The 19,611-nt window shown below is 49.1% G+C and overlaps 1 protein-coding gene across 1 annotated transcript; it reads left to right on the top strand.

The window, feature by feature from the left end:
• The first annotated feature begins 678 nt into the window (after positions 1 to 678).
• On the top strand, positions 679 to 16,479 carry ST6GALNAC1 (ST6 N-acetylgalactosaminide alpha-2,6-sialyltransferase 1). The gene is made up of 9 exons (XM_003931699.4): positions 679 to 964; positions 9,814 to 10,498; positions 11,565 to 11,733; positions 11,904 to 12,075; positions 12,736 to 12,874; positions 13,127 to 13,230; positions 13,420 to 13,509; positions 13,596 to 13,695; positions 13,982 to 16,479. Exons 1-9 carry the CDS (start codon positions 834 to 836, stop codon positions 14,183 to 14,185), a joined length of 1,794 nt encoding a protein of 597 aa, XP_003931748.3. The 5' UTR covers positions 679 to 833; the 3' UTR covers positions 14,186 to 16,479.
• Positions 16,480 to 19,611: the final 3,132 nt, after the last annotated feature.

Here is a 19,611-nt window from a genome sequence, read left to right as displayed (position 1 = left end):
AATCACGGCCAGGTGTGGTGGCCGCTGCCTGTGATCCCAGCACTTTGGGCGGCTGAGGTGGAAGGATCACTTAGGTTCAGGAGTTTGAGACCAGCCTAAACAACATACTGAGACCCATCTCTATTTCTCAAAAAAAAAAAAAAAAAAAAAAGCAAGCTCTAGGTGGGTTGGGTCTGGACCCCCAAGCCAGTGGCTGACCGCGTGATCTTGGGCTGGCGGCTTGTTCTTGGAGGTAGTTTCCTCCACTGTAGCATGGGGCTGATGACGGTGCCCGGCCCCTAGAGTGGCCGTGAGGGTTCCACAGGTGCCTGCGAAGACTCCCCAGTGCCCCGCTCAGAGTCAGCCCTCCCACGTGCTGGTCATTGTTATAATGGTCTCCATTTCAGATGAGCAGGCGGGAAGGTTGAGCTGAAGTGTTGAACGTGGTGTCTTCACGATAATCCCACAAGGTAGACAACTGCTTTTTCCATGTATAGGGAGGCAGATGGGTTAAGTAACCTTACCGAGATTGCATATGATGTGGTTATATTTCTCATAAAGCTTGACATTCAGCTATTGGCTTCAGAGACAAAGGAAAGAAAAATGAAAGTGTTTGAACAACAGGAGTTTCCCTTCCTTCAAGCCATGCCAGCCTATAAGCCTTCATAAAGCAGTGAAGGCGGATCCTCCCTCCCCTGGCAGAGACTGATAAACTCAGCACTTGCCGGAGTGGCTCATTGTTAGCACAAAAGGTGTGCACTTCCCACGGGCAAACCCAAGCGGTGAGTCTCCCTGCTGCCCACATCGAGGCCCCAGGACATGCAGAACCTGCCTCTAGAACCCGACCCACCGCCATGAGGTGCTTCTGGTGGAGGTGCAGCCACCTGAGGCAAGGCATCCAGTGGTCCTTGCTCCTGGCTGTCCTGGTCGTCTTTCTCTTCGCCTTGCCCTCCTTTATCAAGGAACCTAACACAAAGCCTTCCAGGTAAGATTCTCACCCTTTCCACTCCTCTGGTTTCATTCGTTTTCAGTTTTTAGAGGAAACTGAAAGCCGATAGTGCAGGGAGGACTGGGGAAGCCTGAGCCACCTCTGTCCACATGGGAGTGTCAGGGTCAGGAGTGTTCTCAAGAACCACTGGGAAGAAAGACTAACAGGAAGACTTGCAGGGAACAGAAGCGGTGGCAGTGGGGAGCCGAGAAGCCATGGGATATACGTGTCCAGCTACCATGGGACGTGTCCAGGAGCTTGAGCACTGATGGGTTAGGTCTGCAGAGTTCAGACAGAAGACATGCCTGCTTTCCCCTCAGGGAATGTGAGTAATGACAGCAGCTTTGGGTTAGTTCTTACACGCCGTTCTCTACGTCCTGAAGCGAAGGAGCCAGCCTGCGTGTTCCACTTGTTTCAGACCCGGAGCCACCCTAAGTTCGTCAGTAAAATGGAGGGCCTCCCTCTTAGGGAGGCAATTTCCATTGTGGACACCAAGTTAATCCTTCAAAAAGACCTTCTAGACCATTTTTCTTAGAAAATACACACATCTCCAGGAGTGAGAGGCCCTTTTCTTTTTGTTCGAGATGGAGTCTCACTCCGTTGCCCAGGCTGGAGCACAGTGGCATAATCTCGGCTCACTGCAACCTCCACCTCCCAGGTTCAAGCAATTCTCCTGCCTCAGCCTTCTGAGTAGCTGGGATTACAGGCGCACACTACCAGGCCTGGCTAAGTTTTTGTATTTTTAGTAGAGACGGGGTTTCACCATGTTGGCCAGGCTGTTCTTGAACTCCTGACCTCAAGTGATCCACCCACTGTGGCCTCCCAAAGTGAGCCACCGTGCCAAGCCAGTAATTTCATTTCACTATTCTTAAATATTGAAAGTAATGCAGGTTCTCACAGAGTTACAAAGAAAATACAGGTCTCCACCTCTATGCACTCTTCAAAGTGAGCACTCTTGATACTTGAGGGCACACGGAATTCTATTATTATGTAGCTAACGCTGCTATAGCGTTTACTGTGTGCCAGCACCTATTCTAAATGCTTGATGTAGGTTAACTCACTAATTCTCATTATTAGGAGGACGCTGAGACACAGAGAACTGAAATGAGTCTCCCAAGATCACCCTCCTAGTATGTGGCAGGGCCGGGATTCAAATCCATAGCCTGTGCTCATTACCTTTATGCTATACCAGCCAGATAGATAGATAGATAGGCAGGCAGATAGATAGATATATGTAGAGAGAGACAGGCAGACAGGCAGACAGACAGACAGACAGACAGACAGACAGACAGACGGATGGATAGATAGATAGATAGATAGATAGGCAGATAGATAGATAGATAGATAGATAGATAGATAGATAGATAGATAGATAGGCAGGCAGATATATATAGAGAGAGACAGGCAGACAGATAGACGGATAGATAGATAGATAGATAGATAGGCAGCTAGATAGGTAGGTAGGTAGATAGGCAGATACATAGATAGATAGATAGATAGATAGATAGATAGGCAGCTAGATAGGTAGGTAGGTAGATAGATAGGCAGATAGATAGATACATAGATAGATAGATAGATACAAAGATAGGCAGATAGACAGACAGACAGATAGACAGAGATAGATAGATAGATAGATAGATAGATAGATAGGCAGATAGATAGGCAGATAGGTAGATAGATAGATACAAAGATAGGCAGATAGATAGGCAGACATAGATAGATGGATAGATAGGCAGGTAGATAGATAGATGGTAGATAGATAGAAAGATAGGCAGAGAGATAGATAGGCAGGTAGATAGGCAGATAGATAGATGATAGATAGATAGATAGATAGATAGATAGGCAGATAGATAAATATATAGGCAGATAGATAGGCAGATAGCTAGATATATAGGCAGATAAATAAATAGGCAGATAGCTAGATAGATAGGCAGATAGATGGATAGATAGATGGAGATATAGATATTTATATATAGTATATAGATATATACATATAGATATATATACACAATATATACACTATATACTGATATGTATACTATAAGTTAAGTAGCATGAGAGATAAATGTATACATTGATATATAATATATATCTCAATATATAGTGAGAGATACATGTATATATAGATATCTATTGTATATAGAGATCTGGATATATCCATACATATATGTCATATAGATATACATAGATATGCACAAGAGAGCTGTATATATACATATATATATATATATATGTGTGTGTCTCATGCTACATATTGTCCCACAGATTGACCTTGTAATTCATACTATATCATGGACATCATTCCATGTCGGGACGTACCGGTCAACTCCCTTCTTTTAACAGTTGCTTAGCATTCCACAGAGTGGTCACCCTTTACTTAACGAATCCCTATCAAGTTTCTCACACACCTTTGACCACTTGCGTAAGTGATGTCTGTGTAGATTTCTTGAAGTGGAATTGCCAAGGCGATGGATATGTTTACATGAAATGTCAATGGACACCATTGAATTGTTCTCTCAAAATGCTTCACCAACAGGTGTGAGAGTTAACTTTCTTCACCTCCTATGAGCATACTGGCTTTCATTAAGGTTTTTAAGGTTTAATCAGCTGATAGGTGAAAGTGTTTCTCTTTTAAATTTGCATTTCTCAGATCACTGATGAGTTTGAGGATCTTAACTTTATTAGTCATTTGTATTTTTCTATGAATAACCTGTTCATATCTTTCTTATTTTTTATTAAGTTATTTATCTTTTTCATACTTATAGGAGCTTTTTGTGTATTAGGGATATTAACCTTTTTTTATCATGTATTACAATACTTCAAATGTCTTCTTCAGCCTGATATTTGTTTGGTTTTATTTCATTGTTCGTGATATACAGAAGTAATTGTTACGTCAATAAAATTTGTCTATCTTTTCCTTTATGGTCACTGGACTTTGCAAGATTTTTAGGAAGGTCAGTCCCACCCCCAACATTATATACATTTTTTTCTACACTTTCTACTAATATGTCTGTACTTCTGTTCTTTAAGCTTAGTAAGAATCCATCAGCAATTTACTTTTGTGTATGATGTGAATATAGGTTTGATTTCTTGGAACTCTAGATTGCAACTGACAAAAACCCAACTCAACCTAGCTTAGCTAAGAAGATAGGGGTGGAGGGAAGCTCAGGGGACCGGAGTTCTCCGGAGCCATGGTTTGGGGTGGCAGTGCACTGCCCGAGAATCGATCACAGCAACCGGGCCTGGCCGCCTCAGCAGATGCCACGTGCCCTGGAGTTAAGGGGCAGGTATTGAGTAGAGTGGTGTCTGGTTCTGGTCTAGAGATTTCTGAAGGCAGAAAGTTGTTGGAACTGTCCATGATGTAATGTACCTGGGAAGAGACAGAACCATCCTGCCCCTCCCAGGTCTTCACAGCCCAGAGGCAGTGGAAGGAAGTTCAGCACTTCCTGGTGGGATAGCAGGAAGCAGACCCCTCAACTGCCCAGTTACCTGTTGAGCAATAATGGGGCTCTCACTCCAGAGTGTTTGGAGTCACTAAATGTTGCAGGGGACAGTGGGAGACGTGACCTAGAAAGGACCCTCCTGTGGGGATTCTCAGTGTGAAGGAGAACCCCCCACCCCAAGAGAACCACATTTACAGCTAGTGCTCGACTTACGACCACGATTGGTTCCGACAGGCCGGTCGTAACACGATTTCGTCGTAAGTTGAGTAGGCTGTATGTACAGTACTGTGAAATGATGTTATAAAAATCTTTAAGTCATATTTTATTATAATTTTCTTTCATTATTGTTATATATCATAATTTTCTTTGTTCATTTTATGCCATCTGTATCATCTCTACACCATTTTGTTTCTTATTTTTACATTCGTCAGGTTTAAGTAAAACACTGCATTACCAGTACAACTGGTTTAATATTTGCAAAACATACAAAATTACAAAATACAGGTGTAAAAAATACCATAGGAAACATTTTCCCAATTGCAAAACATATCAAAATATATAAACATGTATGAAACATTTTATTGGCAATTCCTCTTGGTAGACATCTTGGGAGGGGTTTGATGAAAAATATCCAAGACACAAAACACAAATTGCTGTACCGAGTCTGGGATAACAGTTGAAATGGTGCACGCGGAGATGGTAGTGCTGCCGGAAGCTGGTCCGCACTGTCGTACGCCCAGCTGGGCAACGTTTGCACTGCCAGACGCGGAGCAGTCGTGGCTAGCGATTGTGGCCGTAAAGTCGAATGGTTGTAAGTTGCGTAGGTCGTAAGTCGATCAATGCCTGTACTCATGTGCAGAGACCACCGAGTCAGCAGGGGCCCCTGACATCAGACAGAAGCCGAATGAACCTCAGGGCGGGCAGGGACTCCCAGCCCCACTGTCCATGACAGGAGCTCACTGAAGTAAAAATACCAGAGTGTTAGGGCTTAAAAAAAGAGGGGGAGTTTTCTCGGTGCCTGACTATGACTCTTGCTGCCCCCCTCTCTCCAGCTCTCCCAATCTCCCCCTCATCTCACCTCCATATCTCCCACCCCTATCAGGCCAGAGTCTGAGCTCTGGGCTGGCTGGGGTGGGGACTAGAAGAGCTTAGAGCCAGGTAGAGCACCTAGTGCATGTGGGTGTCTATCATGCAATTACATGAATTTGTGAAATTACATGAATTATGTAATTTCTTTACTTTATTTATTCTTTTAATTTTTCTTCGAGATGAAGTCTTGCTTTTGTCCAGGCTGGAGTGCAGTGGCGTGACCTGGGCTCACTACAACCTCTGCCTCCTGGGTTCAAGTGATTTTCCTGTCTCAGCCTCCCTAGTAGCTGGGATGACAGGTACCTGGCACCACGCCCAGCTAATTTTTGTATTTTTAGTAAAAACAGGGTTTCACTATGTTGGCCAAGCTGGTCTCAAACTCCTGACCCTGTGATCTGCCCACCTCGGCCTCCCAATGTGCTGGGATTACAGGCGTGAGCCATCGCGTCTGGCTATTTATTTATTTTCCAAGACGGAGTCTTTGCTTTGTCACCAAGGCCGGAGTGCAGTGGTTCAATCTTGGCTCACTGCAACCTCTACCTCCCGTGTTCAAGCAATTCTCCTGCCTCAGCCTCCAGAGTAGCTGGGACTACAGATGTGCGCCACCACGTCCGGCTAATTTTTGTATTTTTAGTGGAGACAGGGTTTCACCATGTTGGCCAGTCTGGTCTCTAACTCCTGGCCTCAAGTGATCCGCCCCCCTCAGCCTCCCAAAGTTCTGGGATTACAGGCATGAGCCACTGTGCCCGGCCAGCAGGTCCTATTTGTCTGTTTCTTCAGGGCTTTGAACAGGCAGGCCCTGGACCCAGTGGAGATGCTTTATAAATGCTTGTTGATGAAAGCGTGAATTTGTCACCTTAAAAAACATGCCAAAGAAAAAAATAAATTAATTAATTAAATAAAATAAACAAACAAAAAACAAGCCAAGACCTTTGAACTTCATTCAATGGCTATCAAAAACCTTAGAATAAGGGAGTTAACTTGATTAAATTCATGATTTATGCAGAGTACTCTGTCAATAGTACTGGATGGATGATATGGGGAATGTGGTTTTAGAGGGGATGGTGTAGAGGTCATTGCAATGGTGTAGGATAGCGTTAGTGACAGTGTGAATGGGAAGAAAGGACTGAGAAGAAATCAGATCAGCTGGACTTGGCAACAAATAGGATGGTGGGAGGAGTGTAGCAGAAGAACTTCGAGACAATTTTACGAGGCCGATGCGGTGCCTCACCCCTGTAATCCCAGCATTTTGGGAGGTTGAGGCGTGCGGATCACGAGGTCAGGAGATCGAGACCATCCTGGCCAACCTGGTGAAACCTGGTCTCTACTAAAAATACAAAAATTATCTGGGTGTGGTGGCACATGCCTGTAATCCCAGCTACATGGGAGGCTGAGGCAGGAGAATTGCTTGAACCCAGGAGGTGGAGATTGCAGTGAACTGAGATCTTGGCACCACACTCCAGCCTGGTGACAGATTGAGACTCTGTCTCAGAAAAAAAAAAAAAAAAAAAAAAAAGTAAAGTATTTTCCCCTCATAACTTCTCAAGATTGATCTGTTTCATTACATCTTGAATATGGAATCAAATCTTAACTGCTGGGGGCACAAGGTGGGGAGGGAAACAATTAAATTACATTTCAAAATAGTATATAATTACATTCAGAAGCATGGCAGGAGTAGAAAGGGATCTGGCTGTTTACGCCCTGAGGTGCTAACAGTAGACTCTTTGAAGGGATTGGGATAATGGGAGGTTGCTATCCTTTCATGTTTGAAGGCATTTTCTGCTTTTTCTTAATAAGCACACATTGCTTTTCTTTTCTTTTTTCTTTTTTCTTTTTTTTTTTGAGTTGGAGTCTGGCTCTATTGCCCAGTCTAGAGTGCAGCGGTGTGATCTCAGTTCACTGCAACCTTCGTCTCCGAGGTTCGAGTGATTCTTCTGCCTCAGCCTCCTGAATGGCTCGGACTACAGGCATGCATTACCACGCCCAGCTAATTTTTGTATTTTTAGTAGAGACAGGTTTCACCATATTGGCCAGGCTGGTCTCGAACTCCTGACCTCAGGTGATCCACCTGCCTTGGGCTCCCAAAGTGCTGGGATGACAGGCTTGAGCCACTGTGTCCGTCCAGAAAATAGATTCAAACAAAAGCAAAATCAGATCTGAGATATGTACATAGGACATACAGGAGAATATCTTATCCAACAAATTTTTGTAGAGACAGGGTTTTGCCATGTTGCCCACGCTGGTCTTGAACTGCTGGGCTCATTCACTACGGGCATGAATGAATTTATCTTTTATTAATACTACTGCTAGAAAAAGCATTATAGGATGGAAATCAGATTGTGCCCCCCGCCCATGGCATTCCCTTCCTTCTGCCACCACCCACCACCACCACTCCTACTGGAAATTCTTCAATAGCTCCTCTTGAACAGGTGGGCAAATGATAAACTCTGAACTCCACAATCTGACCTGTGATGGCTATCATAATCCAGCCTGGCCCACCCGTTTGGGAACACCTCCTGTCCCACACTCAGGGTTTTGTAATTGATCAACAGTCTCAAGGCACCATGCATTTCATGTTTCCAGGGCTGAAACCTCCACCTGCCCAAACCCCTGCAACTCCTAATCCTTGTGGAGGGGAAGCTCCTCCAGGAAACCTTCCTCACTTCCAGCGTAGGCTGTCAGAGCCCTTCCTTCCTGTTCCCAGTGAGCTCACACATCCTCCAGGCAGCGGGACACCTTTTTCTGACCGCCTCTCACTAGAGTTGTTCTTGCTTATGGCTGGAAAACATGGCTTTCCCTTGTGACCTCTGGCCTCTCCCATGAGATGTGGCCTCTCAACAAATATTTGTTGAGTCATGTATTGTTTTCCTAGCCATGCCAACTAGCGAGAATTAGGTGGGTCTTTGTTGTTGCTGCTGCTGTGTTTGAGACAGGGTCTCGATCTCTGGCCCAGGCTGGAGTATGGTGGCTCCATCTCAGTTCACTGTGCCCTCCCACTCCTGGGCTCAAGCGATCTTCTGCCTCAGCTTCCTGAGTAGCTGGGACTTTTGTACCGATGGGGCTTTTGCCATGTTGTCCAGGCTGGTCTCAAACTCCTGAGTTCAGAGGATCCGCCCGCCTCGGCCTCCCAAAGTGCTGGGATTACAGATGTGAGCCATTGTGACTGGCCAAGAGTAAATTTTTTTTTTTTTTGGAAACAGAGTTTCGCTCTTGTTGCCCAGGCTGGAGTGCAATGGCGCGATCTCGGCTCACCGCAACTTCTGCCTCCTGGGTTCAAGCAATTCTCCTGCCTCAGCCTCCTGAGTAGCTGGGATTACAGGCACGCGCCACCATGCCCAGCTAATTTTTGTATTTTTAGTAGAGATGGGGTTTCACCATGTTGACCAGGATGGTCTCGATCTCTTGACCTCATGATCCACCCGCCTCGGCCTCCCAAAGTGCTGGGATTATAGGTGTGAGCCACTGCGCCCGGCCAAGAGTAAATTTTTAAGCAGAGTTTGACTCGTGATCCCGTTTGAATCCAGGCTGGCAGCTCTCGTCCTGACCTCAGCCTGCTTGTCTCACTTCCTTGAGAATGAGGTAACTTTGGTTACCTATGCTTCCAACAATAGCAACAAAAAGGGCAGCTGAACCACGCAGATATCAGGTGACAGGACCAGGGTCACACAAGCTGATTCTTGGAAGCTACAACCTCAAATGGCTGTACCCTCGGGGTCCAGGAGCAAGCCCAGGGACTGGGGGTGCAGTGCTGGGGACATTTCAGCTCCAGTCTTTTTAGCATCCTTTTCCAGCTCCTCAGGCTCCTGGCTATCACCAAGGTTGCTTACTGGTCAGAGGTAAGTTCGCAGACCGACTGGTAAAGGACGTGATGTGATTTTTGGTAGTGGTGGTGACACCCCTTCCCTCCCTCTCTTATGGGGACTAGTTGGAAGTCGCCTGGGGGGACAATAATAAATACTACTGGGCCAGGCATGGTGGCTCACGCCTATAACCCCAGCACTTTGGGAAGCCGAGGTAGGCGGATCACTTGAGGCCAGGAGTTCAAGACCAGCCTGGCCAACATGGTGAAACCCCATCTCTACTGAAAATACATAAATTAGCCAGATGTGTTGGCAGGTGCCTGTAATTCTAGCTACTCAAGAGACTGAGGCAGGAGAATGGCTTGAAGCCAGGAGGAGGAGGTTGCAGTGAGCCGAGATTGTGCCACTGCACTCCAGCCTGGGTGACAGAGCAAGACTCAAAACAAAAAACTACTTATGCTTCTGACCTGTTTCCACAATCTTCAGCCTTCATCAAAGTTATCTCTGTCCCTAGGCATCAAGGCACAGAGAACATTAAAGTGAGGTCTCCACAGTCCCTGCAAAAGCCTAAGTCCCAGGCACCCACGAGAGCAAGGAGGGCGACCGTCTCTGCAGAACCAGAGCCAGAGCACAGTGCCCTCAGCACACGCACCCAGCCCAGGGCCCACAGTGCCGGAGAGGGAAGAATGGAGGTGGGCCAGGCACCGCTGGAAGAGCAGGGCAGGGCACCTGGCGCAGCGCAGAGGGCAACATGGACGAGCCCAGAAAAAGAGAAAACCATGGTGAACACACAGTCACCCACAGGGCAAGACGCAGGGACAGTGGCACAATCATGGAAGGGCCAGGAAGCAAAGATGGCCCGAGGAGATGGGGGCCAGGTCGGGAAGCTGACGGCCACCAGGACGGTGTCGGTGAAGCACCAGGGCCAAGCAGCGACCACCGCAAAGGCACTCATTCCCAAAAGCTGGCCCAGAATGCTGGCCCCCACAGGGGCAGTGCCAACGGGGACAAGACAGAAAGGAGTGGCCACAGCAGTCCTCCCGCCCAAGGAGAAGAAAGCTCAGACCACCCCACCCCCCGCCCCTCTCCAGAGCCCCACGACGCAGAGAATCCCAAGACTGAAAGCCGCCAACTTCAAGTCTGAGCCTCGGTGGGATTTTGAGGAAAAATACAGCTTTGACATAGGGGGCCTCCAGACGGTGAGTTTTCGCCACCACCCCTTCCCTCTGGCTCCCAGCTCTGAAGCCCCTCCAGAGACACAGTCCAGCCCACCCTCTCCTCACCTCCTGGGCTCTGCTTCTACCCTTTGTCTTGTCCTGCCCCAAGCTCATCTTGAGGCACAGCTCAGCCCCACACGACTCTGCCCCCCACATCCTTCCAATGATGGCCGCGATGGGGGACGAGGAGCAGGCAGGGCCCGGCCCCCCGGTGTGAACAGCATAAGAGGGGTGGGTGAGACGGAGCCTGCCCTGGAGCCCCTGAGGCCTGGAGGCCGTCCATCTGCGGTGAGAGAGTGTGATCTACTGCCGGCTTGGCCCCTGGATCCCCATCCTCTGGTGGGGGCTGCGGGGGAGGAACTCACAGACAAGAACACCCCAACCTCACTCCCAGCTCTGTCCCCCAGGAATGCCTCATCTTCCCTGCGAAGTCAATTCCACAGCCTCCACCCTCTTCCAACCCTAAGGAAACAGGCTGGCTTAACCACACCCACCCACATGGTCCTTCTCATCTGCCCTTGCACAGAGGGGCAGTATCCAAAGAGTGTATGTTGCTGGGTATAGTGGCACACGCCTGTAGTCTCAGCTACACAGGAGGCTGAGGTGGGAGGATCACTTGAGGTTAAAATGAGCTATGATGGCACCACTGTACTCCAGCCTGGGCAGAAGGAAGAAAGGAAAGACGGAAGGAAGGAAGAAAGGAAGGGAGGGAGGGAGGGAGGGAAATGCATGTTTATATACATATGACTGCAACCACAGCAGTGACAGCTCACCGGACACATGCCACATTCCCAGGATACGGTTCCTCTACACTTACAAAGGGGCATTTGCCTTGACAGCCGAGAACACCCATTTCCCAGAACCCTCAGGACCTCAAGGAGCCCAGACAACGGGGAGGGGAGGGTGAACAGACCCCGAAAACAGGATGGAAGAGGTCTCAGAGCCGCGGCTTCCACACTGCGAGGCCCAGCCCTTGTTCCTGCAGCACAGCCCCTGCCGATGGCCTTTCTGGGCCTCGCCCTTCCTGACCTCGTCCTCCTGCATACAGACCTGCCCTGACTCCGTGAAGGTCAAAGCCTCCAGGTCACCGTGGCTCCAGAAACTCTTTCTGCCCAACCTCACTCTCTTCCTGGACTCCATACACTTCAACCAGAGCGAGTGGGACCGCCTGAAACACTTCGCACCACCCTTTGGCTTCATGGAGCTCAACTATACCTGTGAGTCCCTACCCCAGGGGAGGTGTGGGTGCGCAGTAGGCCAGGGCAGAGGGCGGGGGACAGCTGGCTTCTGGTCTGCCTCTTCCCTGGGGTTTGCCAGACCTGGGAGGAATAGGGGGTCGGACTCCCGTCCCTCCCAGGGCTCTGAATGGAGCCCCGCCTTGTTCCAGTGGTGCAGAAGGTGGTGACCCGCTTCCCTCCAGTGCCCCAGCAGCAGCTGCTCCTGGCCAGCCTCCCTCCTGGGAACGTCCGGTGCATCACCTGTGCCGTGGTGGGCAATGGGGGCATCCTGAACAACTCCCGCATGGGCCAGGAGATAGACAGTCATGACTACGTGTTCCGGTAAGCTGTCCCGCCTGAGCTCTCCTGCCCCTTCCTGCCCCCTCCTGCCCTCTCCTGCCCTCTCCTGCCCCCTCCTGCCCTCTCCTGCCCCTTCCTGCCCCCTCCTGGCCCCTCCTGCCCTCTCCTGCCCCCTCCTGCCCCCTCCTGCCCCCTCCTGCCCCCTCCTGCCCCCTCCTGCCCCTCTCCTGCCCCCTCCTGCCCCCTCCTGCCCCCTCCTGCCCCCTCCTGCCCTCTCCTGCCCTCTCCTGCCCTCCCCTGCCCTCCCCTGCCCTCTCCTGCCCCCCTCCTGCCCCCTCCTGCCCCCTCCTGCCCCCTCCTGCCCCCTCCTGCCCCCTCCTGCCCTCTCCTGCCCTCTCCTGCTCCCTCCTGCCCTCTCCTGCCCTCTCCTGCCCCCTCCTGCCCTCTCCTGCCCTCTCCTGCCCCCTCCTGCCCTCTCCTGCCCTCTCCTGCCCCTCTCCTCCCTGCCTCCTGCAGACATGGACTCTTCCAAGACACCCATAGCCTATTCTACGCCTGCATCTGGAAGGTGGAATCCTGGGCTCTCCAGAGAACTGCAGCACATAACTGCTGCCTCCCCATTTCTCCTTCCTTTCCCCACCCACCTACACACATCTCCTTCCTCTGCTCACCTATCCGGTCTGATTTTATCTTTCTGTACAGACTGAGCGGAGCTCTCATTCAAGGCTACGAGCAGGATGTGGGTACTCGGACATCCTTCTACGGCTTCACGGCCTTCTCCTTGACCCTGTCGATTCTTAAATTGGGCAATCGGGGCTTCAAGAATGTGCCTCTCGGGAAGGTGAGCAAAGAGGGAGGGGCCTGGCCACGCCCAGACTCTGGATGGGGGAGCACACAGGTGAGGAGGGAGAGGAGGCTTGCGTCGGGCCGGAGTCTGCGGTTGGTACAGGCTCCCCTTCTATCAGGCAGGAGTGGGGAGGACAGTCAGACCAGCCAGAGGAGAGCAAGTGGGCAGGTGAGGTCAGAGCGGGGCCGCCCCAGCCGGGGTCCTGAAGGCGGTGCTGTGGGACCACTCCCTGTCCTTGGTCCTCAGGATGTCCGCTACTTACACTTCCTGGAAGGCACCCGGGACTATGAGTGGCTGGAAGCGCTGCTTATGAATCAGACGCTGATGTCAAATAACCTTTTCTGGTTCAGGTACCCACTGCCCTCCTGCCATCCTTATATCCCAGGCTGAGCCATGTCGTGAGTGGCTGTAAAGGGTTGGACAGGTGGGGACAGCCTGAGCCATCACCTGGAGATGGGACACCAGTCATGCTCGTGAGCCTGACTTGGCCCACACCAGGCCACGTAAGGGAACTCTTAATGACCCCTTTGTCACCGCAGGCACAGACCCCAGGAAGCTTTTCGGGAAGCCTTGCAAATGGACAGATACCTGTTGCTGCACCCAGACTTCCTCCGATACATGAAGAACAGGTCAGAGCAGAAAGCACGTGACACACAGCCCAGGTCCCTGTTACCCTTGTAGTCTCCTGACAGTCGGGGGTTTGGGCATTTCGCAGGTTTCTGAGGTCTAAGACCCTGGACGGCGCCCACTGGAGGATATACCGCCCCACCACTGGGGCCCTCCTGCTGCTCACGGCCCTGCAGCTCTGTGACCGGGTAAGGCTCCACTGCAGCTGCAGAAACACGTGGAGAAACCGCTCTGAGCTATTCCTGGGCCTGCGTAGCATAGGACAGTGGACGGGCTGGGTGCACCCCTCTGGTCGGAGGGAGGGTGGGCATGAGTATGGGTGCATGCCGTGGTGCGTAGGTATTCAGGGACCCACACCCAGACCCACTGGGGTGGAAGCAGGAAAAAGAACCCCCACCCTCCACACAGAATGAGCCATGAGAAGCCTGGGTAACAGCAGCCACAGGCCCTGTGTCTCCTCCAACCTTGCTGTAGGTGAGTGCCTACGGCTTCATCACCGAGGGCCATGAGCGCTTTTCTGATCACTACTATGATAAGTCATGGACACGACTGATCTTTTACACAAACCATGACTTCAAGTTGGAGAAAGAAGTCTGGAAGCGGCTACACGATGAAGGGATAATCCGGCTGTACCAGCGTCCCGGTCCCGGTCCTGGAACTCCCAGTGCAAAGAATTGACGGGGGCTGGGCTACAGTGGTCTCCTCACCCGCTAGTGGGAATTTTGAGACTCTGACCGTTTCCCAGGGCTTGGGCCACAGTCCAGGCCCTTCAGGCGTTCGGAGGGAACACTTAAATCCAGGACAAGACTCTCCCAAGATGGCAAATGGCTGATGGAGGTTTTGAAGTTCTTCAGTATATTGCTGTAGGTCCTGGAGGAGATTCCTGAGCCTAGGGTTTTTTTGTTCTTGTTTTTGTATGGAGACGAAGTCTCGCTCTGTGGCCCAGACTCCAGTGCAGTGGTGTGATCTCGGCTCACTGCAACCTCCACCTCCCCGGCTCAAGCAATTCTCCTGCCTCAGCCTCCTGAGTAGCTGGGATTACAGGCGTGTGCCACCATGCCTGGCTAATTTTTTTATTTTTAGTAGAGACAGGGTTTTAACAGGTTGGTCAGGCTGGTCTTGAACTCCTGACCTCATGATCTGCCCGCCTTGGCCTCCCAAAAGTGCTGGGATTACAGGCGTGAGCCACCACACCTGGTGAGACCAGGGATTTTTAACTAAATGGGGTGATGAGTGATCAATACCACAGTTCCTGCTGAAAAGCACTCTTCCAATCCAAAAGCTGCCTGATACAGAGAAAAGAGCTTGGATGCACAGAAGCATATCGATTTGGTTTAAATTCCAGATCCAGTTTGCAGTTGTGAAATCTTGAAGATATTACTTAGCTTCACTACAGATTGTCTAGAAGACCTTTATAGGGGTTATCTGCTTCTAGAAAGGTCTATACTTGTCTTTAAGCTATTTGGCAGCTCTATGTGTTGTAGAAAACTAGTAATGATACAAATGATTGTTATCCATGGAAATGCAAATAGATTTCATACAATGAAGATGCAATGAGTTAGTACTCTGTGGATAGTGACCAGTTTTGCACGTGGTCCTTTTCATTCTTCTATTCTCCCCATTAACCTCCTTCCTTTCTCAGACCTCCACAATGAGAATTTGAGCTAAGCCAAAGACATTTCAGTTCACCTCACCCTTTGAGCTCTATCTGCCGGATTTGGACTCTGGAGCCGGAACAACTCCAACAATTCTAAATAGAATAAAGTGGCCGAGTGCAGTGGCCTATAATCCCAACACTTTGGGATGCCGAGGCAGGCAGATCACTTAAGGCCAGGAGTTCAAGACCAGCCTGGCCAACATGATGAAACCCTGTCTCTACTAAAAATACAAAGGTTAGCCAGGCATAGGAGCAGGCGCCTGCAATCCCAGCTACTCAGGAGGTTGAGGCAGGAGAATCACTTGAACCTGGGAAATGGAGGTTGCAGTGAGCCGAAATTGCGCCACTGCACTCCAGCCTGGGCGACAGAGCGAGACTCCGTCTCAAAAACTAATAAAAATAAAAAAGAAATGATAGAATAAGGGCCCTTGGTAAGAGGGTGTAAGGGTGAGAGGGGAGCTTCCCTTTAGACTTCATGCTCAGGGAGGGAGGGGACCAATGGGACAGGGATTTGCTTTGCACGGAAGGGTGCAGTGCCAGCTCCGGACGGCAGGTGGCGGCATCTCGGCGCCCTGTCCTCCGCGGCGCCCCGGGCTCCGTCCTGCACACGGGTGGAAGGAAGCGCCATCCACGTGCACAGCTCCGCCACTGCGGCTCCACCGCAACCGTGGGATGGACAGAGCCGATCTGGCAGAACCCTGATCGGAGGTGCGCTTGGGAAGAAGGGCCATCGGCGCCGCTGCCGCAGGTGCTTTCGCGTGGGCCCTCCAGAGGAGGAGCTCGCGATCGTGGGCGGGGGGCGGCGCCAGCCTCTACCCCGCAACCTGAAGGACCGAGCTGGGGCCGGCTCTGTGCCGGCAGCTGAAGGTCGGATCCGCCTGGGTCGCCCCCTTCCCGGTGCTCTGCACCCTGCAAGAGGCGGGTGGGCACCGGGGAGACCAGGCCAGGGGCGTTCGCAGCCTAACTCCAGCTTCTCTGGTCTGAAGAGCAATAAATGCTTTTCCCCCCACAAAGCTCTAGCCACAACGACTTTGACCGGGTGGACACCACATCAGGTCAGAGCAGGAGAGAAAAAGCGCAGCCCCAGGCACAGAGCTCCCTTACCCCGTATTGGCCTCCTCAAATTAAACTCAGGCTACCCAGACTTAAGGACTGAGCCTCACTTAGTGTTACTCCGGGTACAATACTGATGGGTTAACTCATTCTGCTAGTATAAGCCAACAGAATTAGAAAAGGTAAGTCAATTAGAGGCATACGAATTAAAAACCCGCGAAACTGTGATAAATAGGCTACATATTATAATAAGTTAGCAGGATACAAGATTACCCTATGGAAATCAATAACCACCATAAACATAAATAATAATCAGGTAGAGGATATAATGTAGAGAAAACCCATTTACAATAGCAGCAGTATCTGTATGAGGAAAACATTAAAACACTCCTGAAAGACACAGAAGTAGATCTCAACCAAGTCATCTTTTGTTCTTGGAAAAGATGACTCAATATCACAAATATGTCAGTTCTCCCCCAAGTTAATTAATAAATTTAATGCAATTCCAGTAAAATGTCAAAACATTTTTTTTCTAGAGCCTAAACTGATCCAAATATTCATATAGAAGGACAAAAATGCAAGAATAGCTAGGAATACCTGTGGAAGAAAAGCTATGAAAGAGGACTACCTCTACCAAATAATAAGACATACTATAAAGTCTCTATAATTAAAACAGTGTGGTGCTGAAGCAGGAATAGACAGACCAGCGGAATGCAATAGAAAGTCCAGAAATACACCCGAGCCTTGTGATGAATGGAGTTTAGACAGCCAGCCAGTCATTGAGAAAGAGATCAAACTAGGTCTGTAACTCCCACCACACAATTAAATTCCAGATGGTTCAGAGATCTCAATGTAAAAACATGAAATGAGAAAGTTCTAAGAATTCATGGGTGAATATCTCTTTGATCAGAATGTAAAAAAAGATTTCTAACTAAGTCTCGGCCGGGCGCGGTGGCTCAAGCCTGTAATTCCAGCACTTTGGGAGGCCGAGACGGGTGGATCATGAGGTCAAGAGATGGAGACCATCCTGGTCAACATGGTGAAACCCTGTCTCTACTTAAAATACAAAAAATCAGCTGGGCGTGGTGGCGCGTGCCTGTAATCCCAGCTACTCAGGAGGCTGAGGCAGGAGAATTGCTTGAACCCAGGAGGCGGAGGTTGTGGTGAGCCGAGATCGCGCCATTGCACTCCAGCCTGGGTAACAAGAGCAAAACTCCGTCTCAAAAAAAAAAAAAAAAAAAAAAAAAAAAGTACAAGACTGTAAATTTTACTACATAAAATTAATAAAATGTGGCATGGCCAAAAAAAAAAAAAATCACCGTGAGGTCAAAAGACAAATTTAAAAGTAGGAGAAAATATTTGCCACACATATCATGGATAAAGGCTTAATATGCCTCATATATATGACTCTGAGGGAAACAAGACCAAAAAATTGAAAAATGGGCAAAAAAAAAACAACACAAAAAACAGCAACTCCCCAAAAAAGATGTAAAAATGACTCTTAGATGTGTGAAAAAAATGTTCAGTTTGACTCATAGTAAGTCAGTAAGTAAGTAATCCCAGGACTTTAGGAGGCGAGGCAGGAGGATCACTAGAGGCCAGGAGTTCAAGACCAGCCTGGGCAACATAACAAGACCCCCATCTCTATTTAAAAAAAAAAAAAAAAAGAAAGAAAGAAAGAAAAGAAAAAGAAAAACTTATTTATTTATTTATTTATTTTTGAGGTGGAGTTTTGCTCTTGTTACCCAGGCTGGAGTGCAATGGTGCGATCTCGGCTCACCACAACGTCCGCCTCCTGGGTTCAGGCAATTCTCCTGCCTCAGCCTCCTGAGTAGCTGGGATTACAGGCACACGCCACCAGGCCCAGCTAATTTTTTTTTTTTTTTTTTTTTTTTTTTTGTATTTTTTAGTAGAGACGGGGTTTCACCATGTTGACCAGGATGGTCTCGATCTCTTGACCTCATGATCCACCTGCCTCGGCCTCCCAAAGTGCTGGGATTACAGGCTTGAGCCACCACGCCCAGCCTAAGAAAAACTTTTAAAAATTAAATTTAGAAGGGTTTTTCTGAGCAAAGAAACAATCAGGCAGCTTCCTGAACCAGTAAAGGTTCAGAGAGCCCTACCCAGCATCCTGGGTAGGCAGGACTTTTAGACAAAAAAGGGAAGTGATGTACAGAAACAGCTAGCTCGATTGGGCTGGGCTCACTTGCTCACGCCTGTAATCCCAACACTTTGGGAGGCTGAAGCAAGCAGATCACCTGAGGTCAGGAGTTTGAGACTAGCCTGGCCAAAATGACGAAACCTTGTCTCTACTAAAAATACAAAAAATAGCCAGGTGTGGTGGTGGGTGCCTATACTTTCATCTACTTGGGAAGCTGAGGCAGGAGAATTGCTTGAACCTGGGAGGCGGAGGTTGCAGTGAACCAAGATCGCACTACTGCACTCCAGCCTGGGCAACAGAGCAAAACTCTGTCTCAAAAAGAAAAAGAAACAGCTGGATTGGTTGCAACTCCACTTTTGCCTTATTTGGACAAATCTGAACAGTTTGCAGTCTGTGACTGGTTGAAAGCCCAGCTGCTATGATTGACCGAGACTTGGCTATTTGTTACAAGACTATTCTCTCAACTTTATTTTATTTATTTATTTATTTATTTTGAGACAGAGTTTCGCTCTTGTTACCCAGGCTGGAGTGCAATGGCGCGATCTCGGCTCACTGCAACCTCCGCCTCCTGGGTTCAGGCAATTCTCCTGTCTCAGCCTCCTGAGTAGCTGGGATTACAGGCACGGGCCACCATGCCCAGCTAATTTTTTGTATTTTTAGTAGAGACGGGGTTTCACCATGTTGACCAGGATGGTCTCCATCTCTTGACCTCGTGATCCACCCGCCTTGGCCTCCCAAAGTATTCTCTCAACTTTAAGCAGTAGTTTGTTTACAAACCAAGTTAGGTTACAGTTCTCTATGTACAGAGGCTGCCTTAAGACAAATTTAATTGAACAGTATTTATGCCTTATATAAGATAGAATAAGAAATAAGCAACCGGGCACAGTGGCTCATGCCTGTAATCCCAGCACTTTGGGAGGTCGAGATGGGCGGATCACTTGAGGTTAGGAGTTCGAAACCAGCCTGGCCAACATGGCAAAACCTCGTCTCTATAAAAAATACAAAAATAAAAATGAAAAATTACCCGGGCATAGTGGCACATGCCTGTAGTCGCAGCTACTCAGGAGGCTGAGGCAGGAGAATCACTTGAACCTGGGAGATGAAAGTTGCAGTGAGCCAAGATTGTGCCACTGCATTTCAGCCTGAGTGACAGAGCAAGACTTCATCTCAAAATAAAAATAAAAATAAAAAGATTTACCAAGACCTAGTGAGATTGGTTACCTAAGGTGGCTA

The sequence above is a fragment of the Saimiri boliviensis genome, chromosome 17 (genome assembly GCF_048565385.1).
Source record: "Saimiri boliviensis isolate mSaiBol1 chromosome 17, mSaiBol1.pri, whole genome shotgun sequence".
Lineage (NCBI taxonomy): Eukaryota > Metazoa > Chordata > Mammalia > Primates > Cebidae > Saimiri > Saimiri boliviensis.
The sequence above is the reverse complement of the archived record's forward strand: the minus strand, read 5'-3'. Positions and strand labels throughout refer to the sequence as shown.